Source organism: Vigna unguiculata, chromosome 5 (assembly GCF_037176805.1).
Source record: "Vigna unguiculata cultivar grain cowpea cultivar isolate G323 ecotype 2 chromosome 5, ASM3717680v1, whole genome shotgun sequence".
Classification (NCBI taxonomy): Eukaryota; Viridiplantae; Streptophyta; class Magnoliopsida; order Fabales; family Fabaceae; genus Vigna; species Vigna unguiculata.
Window position 1 is genome coordinate 41,745,233 of NC_140796.1, and position 17,352 is coordinate 41,762,584.

Genomic DNA, 17,352 nt, shown 5'->3' on the forward strand with positions numbered 1-17,352 from the left:
AGTTTAAGAATGGGGAAATGGGAGAGAAAATTGTTGAATAAGATTTTTAGGTGCAACCAAAAATAATCTATAACAATATATAAAGAAGATTCCCTCTTTTGTGTCCACATTTCAAAATTCCAATTTTACCCTTTAAAATATAGTTATTTATTAAATTTTTGAAAATTGACCGTTATTTTTACAAGCTTTTTATAAAATCGTCTATCTCTGTTTCTTCTCTTTTTCCTTAATTATCAACCATTATTCTGTCATCTTTTCTAATATATTCCATTTTATTTTTAATAAATATAATTTTATTTTATATATTACCTTAATAACATTACAATATCATCACCTACTAATATAATATCGTGCATATATAAAAAATGAGTACACACAGGCACGATAGCGCCTGTATTTACGCTAGTAATTACTTATTTTTTTTAACGTTGGGTTAACGGGAAATAAAAGGATTATTGCGCTAAGTTAAAAATGGGGATTTGTATGGAATGGGAGGTAACATGAGCTAGAGAGAGAAAGAGAGATAGGGAAAGTTTTTCGATTTGGCAAAGAGAGGAAACAAAGCTTAGAGCAAAGGTAAGGTGGTCTTGTAGCAGGAATTTCCAAGTAAGGGGAACTAACTTCTCTTCCTCATTTTTATGGTCACGCATGGATGATTGTATGCTTTTGAAACATGGAATTTTAATGGAATTAAGTGTTATATTTTTTTTCTTATGGATGAAAAAAAAATTGTTGTTTAAGAGCATGTTAAGATGTTAATTTATTTTAATGAATGAATCTGTGGTTAAAATGGGTGATAATTTTTGAATCCATGGTGCAAATGGGTGATAATCGATGCTCGGTAAAAGAAGTCAAACAATTAACGAGAAGAGTTGCAACAATATCCAAGTTATTATACTTGTATGTGATCGATAAAGCAGTAAGTGTGGTCCTCGTACAACCAGTAAGAGAAGACCAAAAGCCAATATATTTCATGAGTAAAACCTTGCAAATGGGTAAAATCTGATCAACCTGAACATACAATCAGTGATCTACCTTTTCCATAACCTCAATGGTCCCTTTATTCCCCTTTTTCCTGACCCCTTAACTTTCCCCCTTTTAATCCTACAGAACGTCATTTCTTAATTATGCTCCAACACACACACACACACGTGCATGCCTGCCCGCACGCATAGACCCACAAGTCACAAACCCACACACATACACCCACCCGGTCACAAACCCACACGCATACACCCACACACCTACCAACACACACACCCACACCCACCCACACACACCCACACCCACTCACAGGCACGCACACACACACACACGCGCCTCCCCGCACGCACACATCCACCCATCCACAAACTCACTTGCACACACCCACCCACCCACACCCCCCCACACACACATACACACACCCACACCCACACCCACCAACCCATTCACTATCACACACGCATGCACACACACACACAAGCATGCACGCACGCATGAACTCACAAACCCGCATATACACACCCATCCACCCATACACCTACACACACACACACACCCACTCACCCACCCCAACATAGAGCATGGGAGACCCATTTTACATCTCTTTAATCTAAAATCAAAGCAAAACAAACAAGGATTTTTAATTTACCTACAATTGCAATCGATCGAGTGTTGGTTGAAATGGGTTACTTACCCTAACCTTCGAAAACCACACCGGAGGTGAGGAGACACGATGGTGGTTGTGGGATGAATGCTCTTTGACGCAACAACTTTCAATGTCACGGGATGAAAGCTCCAAAATTAAGCTAGAGTAGAGGTGTTTATGTATGTGGATGAGGTGACAACGGGCCGACCAACGCAAAAGAGTTGTCGCAATGGAGCTTATAGCTTTCATATCATCGTCAGACCGGTGATTTTCTGTGTTGGTGTGGGTAAGGGTCACAATGGATATGATTTCAAAAAGAAGGCTTCTTCTCTTGAGATTTGTAAGGTGCTTAGAGAGTTTTCAAGAGTTTGGAGCATGAGTGTGAAATATTTTGAGAGTGTAGGAGCTAAAATGTAGTTTTCTTCTTTTAATTAATTATTTTCCATATCCGTATGACTACGCTACCACCACGTTCATCCGGTCACTATCGCGGCGTTGCCTCCACTAGTGTTGCACCTCCATTTCTTGCACAACCATTTTTTGCACCTCCTTCTCCGTTTTCCGGCCACTGTCGCACTGCCTTCCTCCAAGGTAAGTTTCCAACGTGTTTTCCTTGTGTTTTAAATTTTGCATATATTTATTTTCAATTTGGGTTATTGCGAGAATTGATTTGCATTGGATTTGAAATTGTGTGGAGTGTTTTGAGTAATTTTGTGAGAGATTTGAGTTTGAAATTAAGACCATTGAGTTTGAAATTTAGAGCATTGGGTCTGAAATTAAGGTTTTTGGTTGTTTTTGCTTTTTTTTTTATTATTTATGACCTTCTCTTTTGTTTTTTTTGTCTCTTATAGCTCTCGAACACGTGGTTAGCGATGCATTGCACCATCTTCCATTGTCATTCGCTTTTTACGCTCCCAAGTTCCTAATTCTAATATTTTTCTATCATTTTGTAGTTTGTTATGTAGTGGTTTTATATTTTATATATGTGGTTAATTATTTATTTAAATATGTTGTTTGATTTTCTTATAGAGTTAGTTAGCCTTAATTTCCCATTTGAGATTCAATACAAAAATTATGTATTGTCCCCGAGATTCAATACAATTTATTTTAAAAATAATATAACATGATACAATACTAATAATTTAAATGTATTGAATCTTAAATTGTCCTATTGGACATTTTAAGATTAATCACTTTCTAGTAGTTTATTAGTACATATATATTTTAAAATTCATGAATATTTGTCAACTGTGTTTTGTATTGATCTTCGGGTGCATATTTGATTGTGGTTGATAATCACTTTCATTTCGTGTATCCTGAAGACCAATGCAAAATCCTGGCAAAATTTCATGAAATTTAAGCTATGTATTTTAAAAGTAATATGTATCAATAAAATAAAGAAAGTGAATCTTTTTGAATGGAATGTCAAAATAGGTTGGAACCCGCGAGTCAACCTAGCTCACCACGAGTTTGGATCGTGATAGAGGACTATCCCAAGATTCCATACAAGAAGAACTTGAAGATGAACTTTTGGGTTTTCTTTTAGAAATTAGTTATGTTTTATGTTTTTGGGCTTTGAACTTTCTTTTATAATTAGTTTATGCTTTTATGTTTTGGGCTTGGGCCTTCTTGTAGGGTTTGCAGGTTTGCTTAAACTTATGTTTATAAATAAAGGTACTAAAAACTGATGTGGGAACTTTTAGTCATATATTGAATTCGATTTCATTAAACAGAGGATTCTCTTTGTTCTTGGCTTAGGCCTCCGGTTCTTATCAAAGATTAACATCTTTGTGACGAATCTTCACTTGAATTATCAATCTGCTAGATTGTGGCGTCCTCCATCTTTGTCTTATTCCGCGTTCTTCTCTGATTTATTCGTGTCGTGCCTCATGAGGATTCAAATTCAAAAACGATCATACTCTTTCTTGGATAGGATCATATCATCTGGTATCTAGAGCAAGGTTCTGGTTTGATTTTGCTCTTCTATATTATTTTTTTGTCATATGAAAAAAAAAAACTACAATTTGTCAATGTCTATTTGTTCGGTGTTTTGTTTTAAATTTTGTTTGTTTCCCTTGTAAGGAGTAAAACCCCTAAGGTTGTTTCCAATTTGGTTGAATTTTTTTATTTTGTGTATTTTTTTGTCTTTTCTGTTCTTTATTTAAATTGTGTATTTCTACATTTGATTTGTGGAAATTATTTGTTTTTGTGTTTGGGATTTGCAAGTGCACTTACTTTGATTTACATGAGTATGAGGGTTTGAAGGATCAATTGTTGAAGTTTGTTTTTGTGTTGAACTGCAAAAAAAAAAAATAAAAAAAAAAATATTGTGGATCAAAGTCCAAAGGAAGCAAATATATGTTAAAAAAAAGGATACAAAAAAAAAACGGGGAGTTCAACACAACTTTTTGTTACAATTTTATTTGTGGTTATTGATATCTACTTGCACTCAGTCTTTGTCTTAGAGTGTTTGTGTTGTCTCATTTAAATCTCTTTGGTATTCCTATTATTTTCTAATTTTAATTTTCTTGTTTTGTGTCTTTAAAATTCCTTGAAGTTTTGTCTAGATTATTGAATTTTCTTTGTCCTCTTACGTCAATATTTAGATCTCGCAACATTTTTTACATTGTTTGTTCACTCTTTGCTTAAATTACTAGAGTTCTTTGCCAAGTCCTAAAGGGAATTTGAGTGGTAAAAGACAAGAGAGTACATTCAAGAAAAGTCATATAAGTGTGATACACGAGTGGAAATTTGAGTGAAACACTTAGCAGAGTGGTGAAGTCATAAAAAAAATAAAAAAAATATTGTTGCTAACATTTGCTTCTAGGGCATGAGTTCTTCCCAGAATAGTGAGCCACTATCACCTAAGACTGCGACACTTATGGTTTCACTTGATAAGCTCACATTACAAATGAATCAAATGCAACAACACAATCAACAACATTTCAAAAGGCTCCAAAAGTTTAATGAAGATGTGAGCGTGAGATTAGAGAGAGTGGAGAGAAGAAGAAGGACACATGATGATTTAGACCATTCTTCTCATAATGATGAAGCGACACATGTTTTTAGGCCACAGCGAGGCCAAAGACGAGAGGCATTTGGGAACCACATGCTTAGGAGGGATAATGATGAGGAGGAGCATGATTTTAGGTCAAGACAAGGCCAAAGACGAGAGGAGTTCGGGAACCACACACCTCGAAGAGATAAGATGTGGAGGAAGATTATAATTCCTAAATTTAATGGAGCTAATGACCCGGAAGCCTACTTAGCATGGGAAATCAAGCTTGACCAAATCTTCAACTCTTACGATTATAGGATGATGATAAGGTGCTTATGGCTTCCTTGGAGTTTGAAGGCTATGCTATGAATTAGTGGAATCAAATCACCATGGACATAGCTAGAAGAAGGCGGTTGCCAATTTCTACATGGGAGCCATTAAAGGTAGCTATGAAGGAAAGATTTGTGCCTCCTTATTATAAAAAAGAGATCTTCAACAAATTACAAAGACTTACATAAGGAAATAAGAGTGTTGAAGAGTATGTTCAAGAGATAGAGGTCACCTTGATGAAAGCTGAAGTGGAAGAAACACATATGGCTACAATGGATAGATTCTTGATTGGATTAAATAGGGAGATTCAAGATGTGATGGAAATGCACCATTATGAGACCTTGAAGGATCTTATTCACCAAGCCACCAGAGTGGAACAACAGCTCAAGAGAAGAAGCGCCTATAGGAAGTCATCCACCTCATCGAGAGATACAGAGAAATATAACAAGGAGGGAGCTACTTCTATCATTCCTAAATCTAAGGAGAAGGAGTCCTCAAATGGTAAAGTAATTTCTCAAGCTAGTAATGATTATTCTTCACGTTCTAGTGCAATAAAATGTTTTAAATGTTTGGGTAGAGGACATATCACAACTGAATGTCCCAACAGAAGAACTATGATGTTGTTGGCGAATGGTGAGTACATTAGTGAGCATTCCGCGGGTGAATCATCTGAATCATCTAGTAGTGATGAGGAGGAAAAGGAGTGTGAAGTCCCTCCTATGGAGGGAGATCTCTTGATGGTTAGGCGGTTGTTGGGTAGTATGAATAAAGAGGAAGATGACACCCAAAGAAGAAATAGTTTCCATTATAGATGTATGGTTAGGGGAAAGGTGTGTTCACTCATCATTGATGGAGGAAGTTGTAAAAATGTAGCTAGTAAAAGGCTAATGGAAAAGCTTGGTTTGGTGACATCTATGCACCCTAGTCCTTATACTTTGCAATGGTTGAGTGAGGATGGAGAATTGGTGGTAGATAAGCAGGTGAACATTGCTTTCTCTATAAGTAAATATGTCGATGAGGTAGTATGTGATGTGGTACCTATGGAGGCGAGTCACTTGTTGTTGGGGAGGCCTTGGAAATATGATAGAAAGGTAACCCATGATGGTCTAACCAATAAGTATTCTTTCCTGTTTAAGGGGCGAAAGGTGTCTCTAACACCTTTATCTCCTAGAAAAGTTTGTGAGGATAAAATTAAGATGAGAGTAAGAAGAGAGCAAAAGAGAAAAGAAGGAAGAGAGAAAATTCCAGAAAAAGGCAAGAAAAAGGAAGGTAAGAAAATAAGGAGTGATAAAAGCCTTTTATTAAGAGAAAAAGAAATAAACTGAACGTTGATTAAGAAACAACCCTTATATTTGCTTATGCCTAACAATATTTGTCTCTCTTCTGTGCAAGCTTATTTGTCTTTAGGTATGGAGCAACTTCTCAAGAAGTATGATGATGTCTTTCCTAAAGACATCCCTCATGGTTTACATCCTAAAAGGGGTACTGAGTATAATATAGATCTCATTAAGGGTGCATCCCTTCCTAATAGGCTAACCTATAGGAGTAACACAGAAGAAACTAAAGAGATACAGAAGCAAGTGGAGCAACTTATGGACAAAGGATCGGTTCAGGAAAGTTTAAGTCTCTGTGCTATTCTAATCATTCTGGTACCTATGAAAGATAGATTGGGGTCGATGTGCAATGACTGTAAGGCCATCCAATATATCATTATAAGCTGCGTATTTGATCCGGGAGGACCTTTCAGAATTCGGGTTGAATTCTCTGCAAACAAGGGAGAATGATAAAGAATCTTGAAGTGAGACGAATTTGAGGACAAATTCTCTTTAAGAAGGAGGTTACGATAGAAGTATATTTCCTAAACTTCAAGTGGTACGAATTTGAGGACAAATTCTCTTCAAGAAGGAGGGAATGATAGAGGACTATCCCAAGATTCCATACAAGAAGAACTTGAAGATGAACTTTTGGGTTTTCTTTTAGAAATTAGTTATGCTTTATGGTTTTGGGCTTTGGGCTTTGAGCTTTCTTTTATAATTAGTTTATGCTTTTATGTTTTGGGCTTGGGCCTTCTTGTAGGGTTTGTAGGTTTTCTTAAACTTATGTGCCTATAAATAAAGGTACTAAAAACTGATGTGGGAACTTTTAGTCATATATTGAATTTGATTTCATTAAAGGGAGGATTCTCTTTGTTCTTGGCTTAGGCCTCCGGTTCTTATCAAAGATTGACATCTTTGTGGCAAATCTTCACTTGACTTATCAATCTGCTAGATTGTGGCCTCCTCCATCTCTGTCTTATTTCGCGTTCTTCTCTGATTTATTCGTGTCGTGCCTCTTGAGGATTCAAATTCAAAAATGATCATACTCTTTCCTGGACAGTATCGTATCAGATTGGGTTGGGTTGAACTTTTTTTACAAATTTTAATACGGCTCACCTAGAACCTGGCTCACCCAGGTTGAACCCGGGTGAGCCGGGTTCGCTCACCAACCTGTAAATAAAGGGTCACACAAGTGTTTTTTGTTAAGTTGGTCTTTGCTGTTGGGTCATGTTAGGTTTTTTTTTAGCCAACACATAGTTAATTTGTATTTTTGTGATTTTGGTTTTTATATGGATTGTATTTAAGTTTATTTAGATTTTAATTAGAATTATAATTTAGTTTTGACTGAAAAAAAATTAAAAATCTTTATTTTTTTTAATTAAGTGAACCCATGAGCCAGCCCGTTTAACCCACCAACCCGTGGTGGGCCGGGTCGGGTTCGAATTTTTTTGGCTCGCTAATAATTAAGCTAGGTTGAGTTAGTTCACTAAATGATCAACCCGTGGTGGATCGAGTCAGGTCGGGCCGGGTTACCCGTTTGGACAACTCTAGGTAGAACTGATGATGAGGTGAAGTTTAGATGTCCTTGTGTCAACTGTTTGAATGGGAGAAAGTTGAATGCAACTCAAGTTAGGGAACATCTTATTTGTGATGGTTTCCTTAGAAGTTATACAATATGTACATGACAAGTGAATTAATAGACTTTCCAACTGTTGCCCGAACTGAACATGTTGTCGATTCCACCATGGAAGAGCGACGGGAATAGCGAGTGGAAGAAGACAATATGGAGGACATGATACGAGATGTTGGCTCAAAAGCTTTTGCACAAGCACATGTGTATGAGATGATGTTTGCTGGTGTGGAAACTCTAATGTATGTCGGTTCAACTAAGTTCACGCGATTATCTGTAGTTTTATGACTTATGAGAAGATGTGATGAACTGCTTCGTCATCTAGCTGATTCAATGCAATGGAAAAATATTGATCAGGAATTTCCCAAGTTTGGTCAAAAATGTAGAAATATTCGTTTTGGCTTAGCTATGAATGGAATGAATCCATTTGGTAATTTAAGTACAAACCACAATTGTTGGCTTGTTGTATTATTCATTTACAACTTATCTACTGGAAGAGAAAATACATGATATTGTCTATGATGATATCTGGTTCACAGCAACTTCGAAATGACATAGATGTATATCTCAATCCCCTAGTTGAAAACTTGAAGTTGTTATGGGTTGATGCGGTTGAAGTATTTGATGTTGTTGCTTCTGAAACTTTCATGATGCATGCAATGTTATTTTGCATCATTAATGACTTTCTAGCTTATGGTAATTTGTTAGGGTACAATGTCAAGGCTCATAAAGCATGTCCTATGTGTGAAGAAAACACTACATCTCATCAGTTGAAAAATAGAAGGAAGACCATGTATCTGTGCCATCGAAGGTTTTGACAAGCTAATCATCCTTATCGAAGGTTAAAGGAAGCATTCAATGGACATCAAGATAATGACAAAGCACCAACTTCATTAACTGGCCTTCAAATTCATGAAAAATTTAATAAAGTACATCATTTATTTGGTAAAACATCCAAGAAGTCATCTGCATCGAGCCCTTGGAAGAAAAAATCAATATTCTTTGATCTTCCATATTGGTCGAAGTTACAAGTTAGGCATTGCATAAATGTCATGCATGTAAAGAAGAATGTGTGTGATAGCTTGATTGGTACACTACTTAACATTAAGGGAAAGAGAAAAGATGGAGTAAATGCTCATTTGGATTTGGGTTAAATGAAGATCCAAGAAGACTTGGCCCCAAGGGAGGTTGGTAGGCGTACTTATTTCCTCCCTACATGTAACACTATGTCCAGACAAAAGAAGATAGGTTTTTGCTTATGTTTAAAGAGTGGCAAGGTACCTCAAGGATACTCTTTAAATATTTAGAGTTTAGTGTCCATGCAAGACTTGAAGCTTGTTAGCCTAAAGTCTCACGATTGCCACATCTTAATGCAACAATTGTTACCTGTAGCTATTCGTGGAATTTTACCCAAAAATGTTAGACAAACTATAACGCGTTTGTGTGCATTATTTTCTTCAATTTGTAGCAAAGTCATTATTTCCCTCCATTCCACTAGCCTTTGTGTACCCATTTGATAGTTGTTCAGTGCTTAATTGTTGTTCTTAGTGCATTTTCGTTTGTTAGGCTTTATTAGGCCACTATTCCGAATTTTGGTTAATTTCACATTATTTGGCCTAATTTTCATTTTTAATTATTTTAGGTATTTGGGTGGAGAAAATTTTGGAGCTTGGACATTTATCTTAAGGTCAAGAGAAATTTGTCATGTGATTTCCACATCATTGTCACGTTTACGCCATGTCAGTCAACCCATCTACGTCATTGAGCCAACATTTTCAGCCCATAGTGGTATTTTTGTAATTCTGATTATCAGAGTGGCATTTTTTTTAAATAGGAGTGGCATATTTGATGTGACCATGTTTTTAAGTAGGCAGCTAGGTTTTTGGCTCTCTTCTTCTTCTTTTTGGCAACCTCTAGTTTCGTTTTGGGGGTTTCTCCACTTTGTTTTTTGTTTTACAGATTGGTGATTTTACAAATTTCATTTTTCATTTGTTTTCAATTTGAATTTCGTTGGTTTGTTTCCTTTCATTTACTCTTTCACTTTCAATGCATTTTCATTTTTGTTTGAGATATTTTTTGAATTCTATGATCAAGTGAAATCGATTGCATTGATTCCTTGACAAAATTGAAATGAAACCATGAGATTATTGGTTGTTTTTGGGTTGTGTTCGGATTTGTATCTTTCAGGTTGCGTTTTCATGATAAAATACGTTTTTGATGCATGCTTAATCTCAAATTTGTGTTTCGTGCACATTAATGGCTCGTATTCATGCTTAATGTTTATGGGTTCTGTCATAGTTTGCTTAAATTTGTTGGTGTTAGCTTCCTGAAATTTGTTGTGCTTAATCACATAATGAATCCATGGTATTTTTCGCTTAGTTGATTAACTTAGGGTTCATGAGAGCAAAACCGAATAGAACAAGTAATTTGGTAATCTATGATTGGTGGACTTTCAATTGAATCAAGGAATCATTGCGTTTTTACATAACTGTTAAATTTCTCTGCAATTTTACGAATTAAATTTTGTACAAATCCATCAACTCCCCCCCCCCCCCCTTTTGGTGTTGTTTTTCAATCTGGAAATTAAACTTTGGACGAAAATATTGGTCATTAGGAGACGACTCGGTTCAACTTTCACATACTGCATTTAATCTGTTCTATTTGATCGGGTACGACCTCGATCAAACTTCAAGTCGAGATTGTTATCATCTTGTGTCAACTAGAGATGTTTTTCCCTCCATCATTTTTTGACATCATGGTACATTTACTTGTTCATTTGGTGAGAGAAATAGAGTTTTGTGGACCAGTATACTTAAGATGGATGTATCCCATTGAACGTTACATGAAGATTTTGAAAGGGCATGTGAAAACTCAATATTGTCCAGAAGTTTCAATGATCGAAAGGTATATTGCTGAAGAAAGTGTCGAGTTTTGTTCATATTACATGGGAAAAGCAAAATCGATAAGAGTTCCTCAAAGATCATGGTTGAACAAGTGTTCTATAAGTACCAACATCCAAAGTGTGAGTGTGGTTAGTAAAGATCGCGAAGACTTGTTGCAAGCACACCTATACATATTGAACAACACAGATGAGGTAATGCCTTACTTATCTGCACAGAAAGTCATTGTGAAAGAGAACAATCCAAGACAATTAGAGAAATGGCATTTGATGGAGCATAACAAAACATTTATGCCTTGGCTTAGATCTGAGGTTTTCAAAGATTCACAATATTCTGAGACTTTGATGTGGTTAGCGAATGGGTTGAAATTTGATGTCATATGTTGTACAAGTTATGAAATCAATAATTGCACATTTTATACGAAGTCTCTGGATGATAAAAGCACAATACAAAATAGTGGAGTCAGTCTTGAAGCTGAGTCGCTACAATTTTCTACATCTAAAGATCAAAATCCTATAGTAGGATCAATGACATACTATGGTGTAATACAAGAGATATAGGAGGTTGATTATACCATGTTTATTATTCCACTGTTCATATGTAAGTGGGTTTACAATTAGAGTAGTGTCAAAATGGATGAATCAGCAATGACTCTAGTTAATTTTCGAAAGGTGGGTTATCGAGATGAACCATTTATCATGGCACAACATGCATCTCAAGTTTTCTATGTTAAAGATCCAGCATCTGAACATTGGTTTGTCGCTCTTCATGGAAAAAAATAGATTGATCCTAATGAAGAGAATCTGAGTGATCTTAATATTCTCGTCACCCACCCATTTAGAAGAACGATAAATGTTGATGAAATCCATCTAGTTGATGATGTACACATGCAATTCGAGAAGATCACGATGAAGGAATATACATATGACCAATCAATAACTTTATGTATGAATTTCATGTTCTTGTTAAAATTTAGGTATTTTGTTAAATAATGTTTTATATATTATTTTATATGTTGCTTATTAAAGTTTTTTTATGTTTTCATTTCACAGATATATGGTTGAACATCATACTTCATCAGAGGATGAAACACCTACTAAGAGACCCATCAGAGGAGTCACTAGGTTGAGACAACTCTTGATTAGAAGAGCTAAAGGTCAGAAAACACCGGTTGATATTAACGTCAACACTGGAATGCCTAGAGGTCGTTGTGCGGACGTCTTCAAAAGCTATTTAGGAATGTTGGCACAAGAGAGAATATCAATCCTTACTCGATCTTTTGATCATGTCATTGAAGTTGATCGGAAAATGATATGGCTAAATTTATTGGTAACTAATACTAGTGTTATTAACCTTATGGTTTGATTTTGATGATAATATGTTAAATATTATTGATGACATTTTCTTTATTGTAGCTAACATTTGGTATTTCAAATGTGGAGACACTTAAACACAAATGTTTGTCATCGGTTGCTAAGAAATTTCGTGGTATTAAGACTAAGTTGACATCTAGGTATGTGTTTGGATCTAAGAAGAATGAAAATACATTGTTGAAATACACATGGATTGATGAAGACATTTGGTGTCAATTTGTTGAGCTTCGAACATCTGAGGGATGGCAGGTATATTTATTTGAAATCATCAATTACTCAATTGATAATTTTGTACAATTTGAACTAATTCATAAAGTGGGTTTTATATGTTATAGGAAAAGAGAAAAAAGGCTTAAAGTATAAGTGCTCAAAATGAAAACCCGCACATATTGTCTCGTGGTGGGTATAGGAAACTTGAAGAGAAGATAATGTCAAAAAAGAAAAAAAGTCTAGGCCCCTACCTTTTGAGAGTGAAGATATTGAGCCTCATTCATCACCATCACGTCATCAAAAGTGGAAGTTAGCTCGTCTATGCACATTGGGCAACTACACTTCTGAATCTACATGAGAAATCTCTTAGAAAATTGTAAGATACAATTCTTATCTAAATAACTCTTTCGTGTTTTATATTGTATTATTTTTTATAACTTTTTTTGTTACATTGCAGGATTCATTGGTTGAGTAGAGCTCCCAAGGAGAATTCAGTCCAAAAGGTCATCATGACATACTTGCTGCTGCAATTGGACGGCCTGAGCACCCTAGACGTGTGCGTGGTGCTAGATCCGGAGTCCGCATATGCCAATTTTTTGGTTCCTCCTCTCATCAGTCTTCATGCGGTCATGGTGTTGATTATGAAGAAAGAAAGACGGAAAGAATCACTACGAGGGTGAGAGAAGAACTTATGCGCCAATTTGAGCATTATAACATTTGTTCGCCAGTGGATCCTCCACCGGAACTAGACCCATTTGTGCCTCCCACGGGTAAATCTGTTTTCTATAAGTTATGAATTGAATAAATGATATTTAATAAAATAATTGAATAACATTAATAAATCGTTGACTCTAACGAGTAGAAACGGAAAAAGGGTTGTTCAGCTCCACCTGGGGATGACATGGACGACACTCATCCATGTTAGCTATATATTTGGGATGGTACAGAGAAGACCCTAGTTGCTCGTGGAAAAGTATTTGAGGCAGCCATAGTTCTTCATGGCATGGAGTTATCAGAGGATGAGTTTAAGGTCACGGTAGAGGAGGTTCTTGTGTCGTTTGCTTTAGTTCCTGTGCCAACAGATGAGGTATATATTGTGGTTTAGGCACTCCAATGTTTCCTCGCCTGGCTAAGAGATTTGGTTGTTTTTTACCCCCCGGTACAGACTCTTAAACCCACCATATACTAAATTTTTAAGTTTACACATGCTTATTAGATTCAAATTTAAATTATATTCATTTTAACTGAAATTGCATCGATATAGGAAAATCCTCAACCAAAGAAGATTCCTCTCTCTTTGAAAGGTCCTCTTGGTGCATTACTCCAACTTACTGAAATCATAGATGATAAGCCGATGCAGGTTCCTTGGGATTCTAACATTTTTGGGAGAGATGTAACATCCCGACACGATATTACGGGTTTAATTAATATGAAAAAGAAATTATACATAACTTAATTTAATAAAAGTATCATTTCCCAAAAATGCAGGAAATTTAAATCTTTTATTTACTTCAATAATGATCCAGAATCCATGGAATAAAAAAAATACTATTATAATTATCCAAAGGTCCAGTAATAACAATAGTTACAACTTATTTGAAATTATAAAACAATATAAAAACTTCGAGCAAATTCTCACGCTAGCTCACGCTCCGAGCCTATGGCTCACCAGAACCACCTGCAATATCATCTACTCCCGTGTACCGCATACACGATCATCGCCAAACACAAGCAGATAGGGTGAGCTAATATCAAACAATCATATATATAAAATAAATATATATCCAATTAATTATACTATAGAAAATTCCCTTCCGTCATCCCACATGGCCACAACCATGTTTTGATAACATAAGCACATCAAAGGAAAACCACCCTTTGATCTCATATGGCCACAACCATGATTTGATATTCAGAATATCAAAGGAATCTTATCCTTTCCTTTCGCATAGCCACAACCATGTTGACCGTGTTCTACATCTTCTTGTGAGTACCTCAAGATGTCTTATTGTCATACTTATTAGCCACAACCGATAGAGCACGTGCGAGAAACCATGCTACGGATCACACACCGTAACGCCAAGTGGAGTTCCCAATACAAACATAGTCCATAACGTCCCAAGACTACAAAACTCGTCAGCTATTTACTAAGGAGGGCAATCTATCTGGACCCATCCACACTCACACCGGCAACACTCGCCAACCCGAGCCACAACTCAAGAGTTCCTCGTGTTCATCCGCTATCCTGAGCCACAACTCAAGGATGTCATTCCGAGCCACAACTCAGAGAATGCAACGTGCTTAACCCCTATCCTGAGCCACAACTCAAGGAACACCAGCAAGCCCACCTTTGAGGTATCTTAGAAGCCTTATAGACCATGCATTACAATTCGAACACCAACAAATCCAATACAGCATCATCGATTGCCTTGAACACACAAATTCTCCATCCTTCGCTTAATCTTGAAGCCTTCGCCTAAGCACCAAAGCCTACCTCTCTTAAGCTAGGTTACCTCGCCTAAGCGAGCAACTCGCACAAAACAAACCTCGAACTTTTGCTTGGGCGATACCACCTTTCGCCCATAAAGCAAATTTCTCTCCTAGGCAGCGAGTTAATCCCACGTCATTTCATTCTTTGAATTCTTCGCTTCGGCGAGGGACTCTCGCTTGAGTAAGGTACTCTTTCACCCAAAGCAGGGCTTCGCGCATGGGCGAGATGCCCCAAGCACAACCTCCAACACTCACGAACTCTCGCCTAAGCGAGATGGCCTGTCGCCCAAGAATAGTATCCTTCGCTTGAGCGAGATGCTCGAGCAGAACAGTATTCCAGTCTCTACAAATCTTGCTTAGGTGAACCTGCCAAAATTCTACTCCAATTCATACCAATTAGTTTGAAACATTGCACCAAACATATGAGCATAATTTAGACACAATATAGACTCCAACAACCCAAGTTCGCACAATCCCAGCATATACAATCCATAATCTCATTATATTCATACATTTTGGTAAGAATTTCAATAAAACAGTACAAAAACACCTAACCCCTAATTTCCTCATGTGCAACATTAAATTCATGGCATAACATCATCAAAATCATGCAATATTATCAAAATATACAATTTACAAGTTCAGCTCCCCTAACCTGGATGTCTTTGCTTAAAAATGCAGATTTTGAGAATTCCTCCTTGATCACTGGCAGCCCAACCCCTCCCTTTCAATCGGCTCTCAATTGCCCCTCACTAGTCACTCTTTTACTGTGCACCTTACAAGTTCTCAAAAAACCAGCCTCCAAAACCTCTCTTCTCTCTCCCAATTTGCCTTTTAAAGGGTGCTTTAATGTGGGTTAATGAAAAAAAATGAAATTGGTTTTTATGATGAGGTTAATTGATATTCAAGGGCCATTATTTGGTTGTTTTCAGCCTTTCTTGGTTGTGCCCCTTCTACTAGGGTTTTCTCTACCCCTTCATATTCAGGCCATAACTAACCTTTTAACAAAAAGAGAGTTAAATTTGAGTTCACCAAGATTTGAACCCATACCATGCTCATCATCAAATCAAGGCGCAACCACTCAAGCAATTTATGTTTTGTGATAATTCACATAATTCTATAATTATGTTATCACTCAACATGATCATGCATATTATTATTAAAAATTAATAATAAATCAAACAACAAATAATTGGCATACATAGGACTCAAACCCAAGTCCTATCACACAAACAAGTACTCTCAACCATTTGAGCTAGTACTATTTCACGTCACATCAATCAATATTTAATGCCATAAAGACTTCCACTATCCGTATTTATTAATTAATTAATTATGTAATTAATTAATTTTCACAGGTCTTACAAGAGACCTTGAGATCACACTTTATTTGCATTCCCAAGATGCCTTGGATCTTGCACGGGGACAAGAGGAACTGAATATTACCATTATTCAGTTATGGATGATGTAAGTCTTTTAGTCATTATATATAGTTATTTGATATATTTATCTATTTACTTATATCAAATCAAATTTATTTTTAGGTATCTGTCTGGTGTCACTGAAACTATGGGGCTAAATGATTTATATGGGTTTGTAGACCCCTAACTCACTCATGAAGGCAACAAGTTTGATGACACCCAAGCATATGTGACCAAATGCTCTCAACGCATAAAAGAAATTTATTTTCTCCCTTATGTTGTTGGGTAAGTCATTTTTGTTAACTTCTGAATATAACTTGTCAGTTTAATGCATAACAATGAATTTATTTTCTTCTTAGGCATCATTGGTAGTTACTTGTGGTTTCCCTAAGAGAGAACCTTGTTGTGTGGTTTTGCTCTTTGCACCGCCCTCACCCCAACGATCTTAAACAAGTGATAGATTGGTAAGAACCTAAATGTTAATCTTATGAATATGACATGTTATATAAAAGTATCCTAACTTATTCCCTTTCTCATAGTTCAATTGTTGGACATAATATGTTGTTAGGGAGATCAACGATTAAGGCAATATGTCTTGCATAGTGTTTCCTCGAGGTTTGATATTTCTATCCATATATTTATAATTGTTTGATTTGATTTTTTTTCCTTAATTAATTGTAATGTTGTTGATATAATGTAGTGTAATAGACAAACCAACTCATATGAGTGTAGTTACTATATAATGTAATGGATAACAACCATTGTGTGTGCTCATATTATAATTAATTGGGAAACGGTAATATATATTTGAATTAAAACGAATACTTTGCAATATTGTCTTTCTATATACTAACTTAAGTTAATGTCTTATTTTACAGACATTCAAGAGTCTTGCCCCATTCACCGCGAAGTCCATAAAATTTGGTAGGATAACATGTGCAAAATTTATAATTCATATGTACAATAATATTGATTAGAATAGTATTTGGATTGTGGATGACTTTCAATTGTCTTGTAAATGTATTTGGATTGTGGATGTTTCATAAAACTTTCA

The 17,352-nt window shown here is 36.1% G+C and overlaps 1 protein-coding gene across 1 annotated transcript; it reads left to right on the forward strand.

Annotated features, from left to right (window-relative positions):
• Nucleotides 1–5,230: 5,230 nt before the first annotated feature.
• On the forward strand, nucleotides 5,231–6,742 carry LOC146886449 (uncharacterized). The gene is made up of 2 exons (XM_085673454.1): nucleotides 5,231–6,227; nucleotides 6,366–6,742. Exons 1-2 carry the CDS (start codon nucleotides 5,231–5,233, stop codon nucleotides 6,740–6,742), a joined length of 1,374 nt encoding a protein of 457 aa, XP_085529580.1.
• Nucleotides 6,743–17,352: the final 10,610 nt, after the last annotated feature.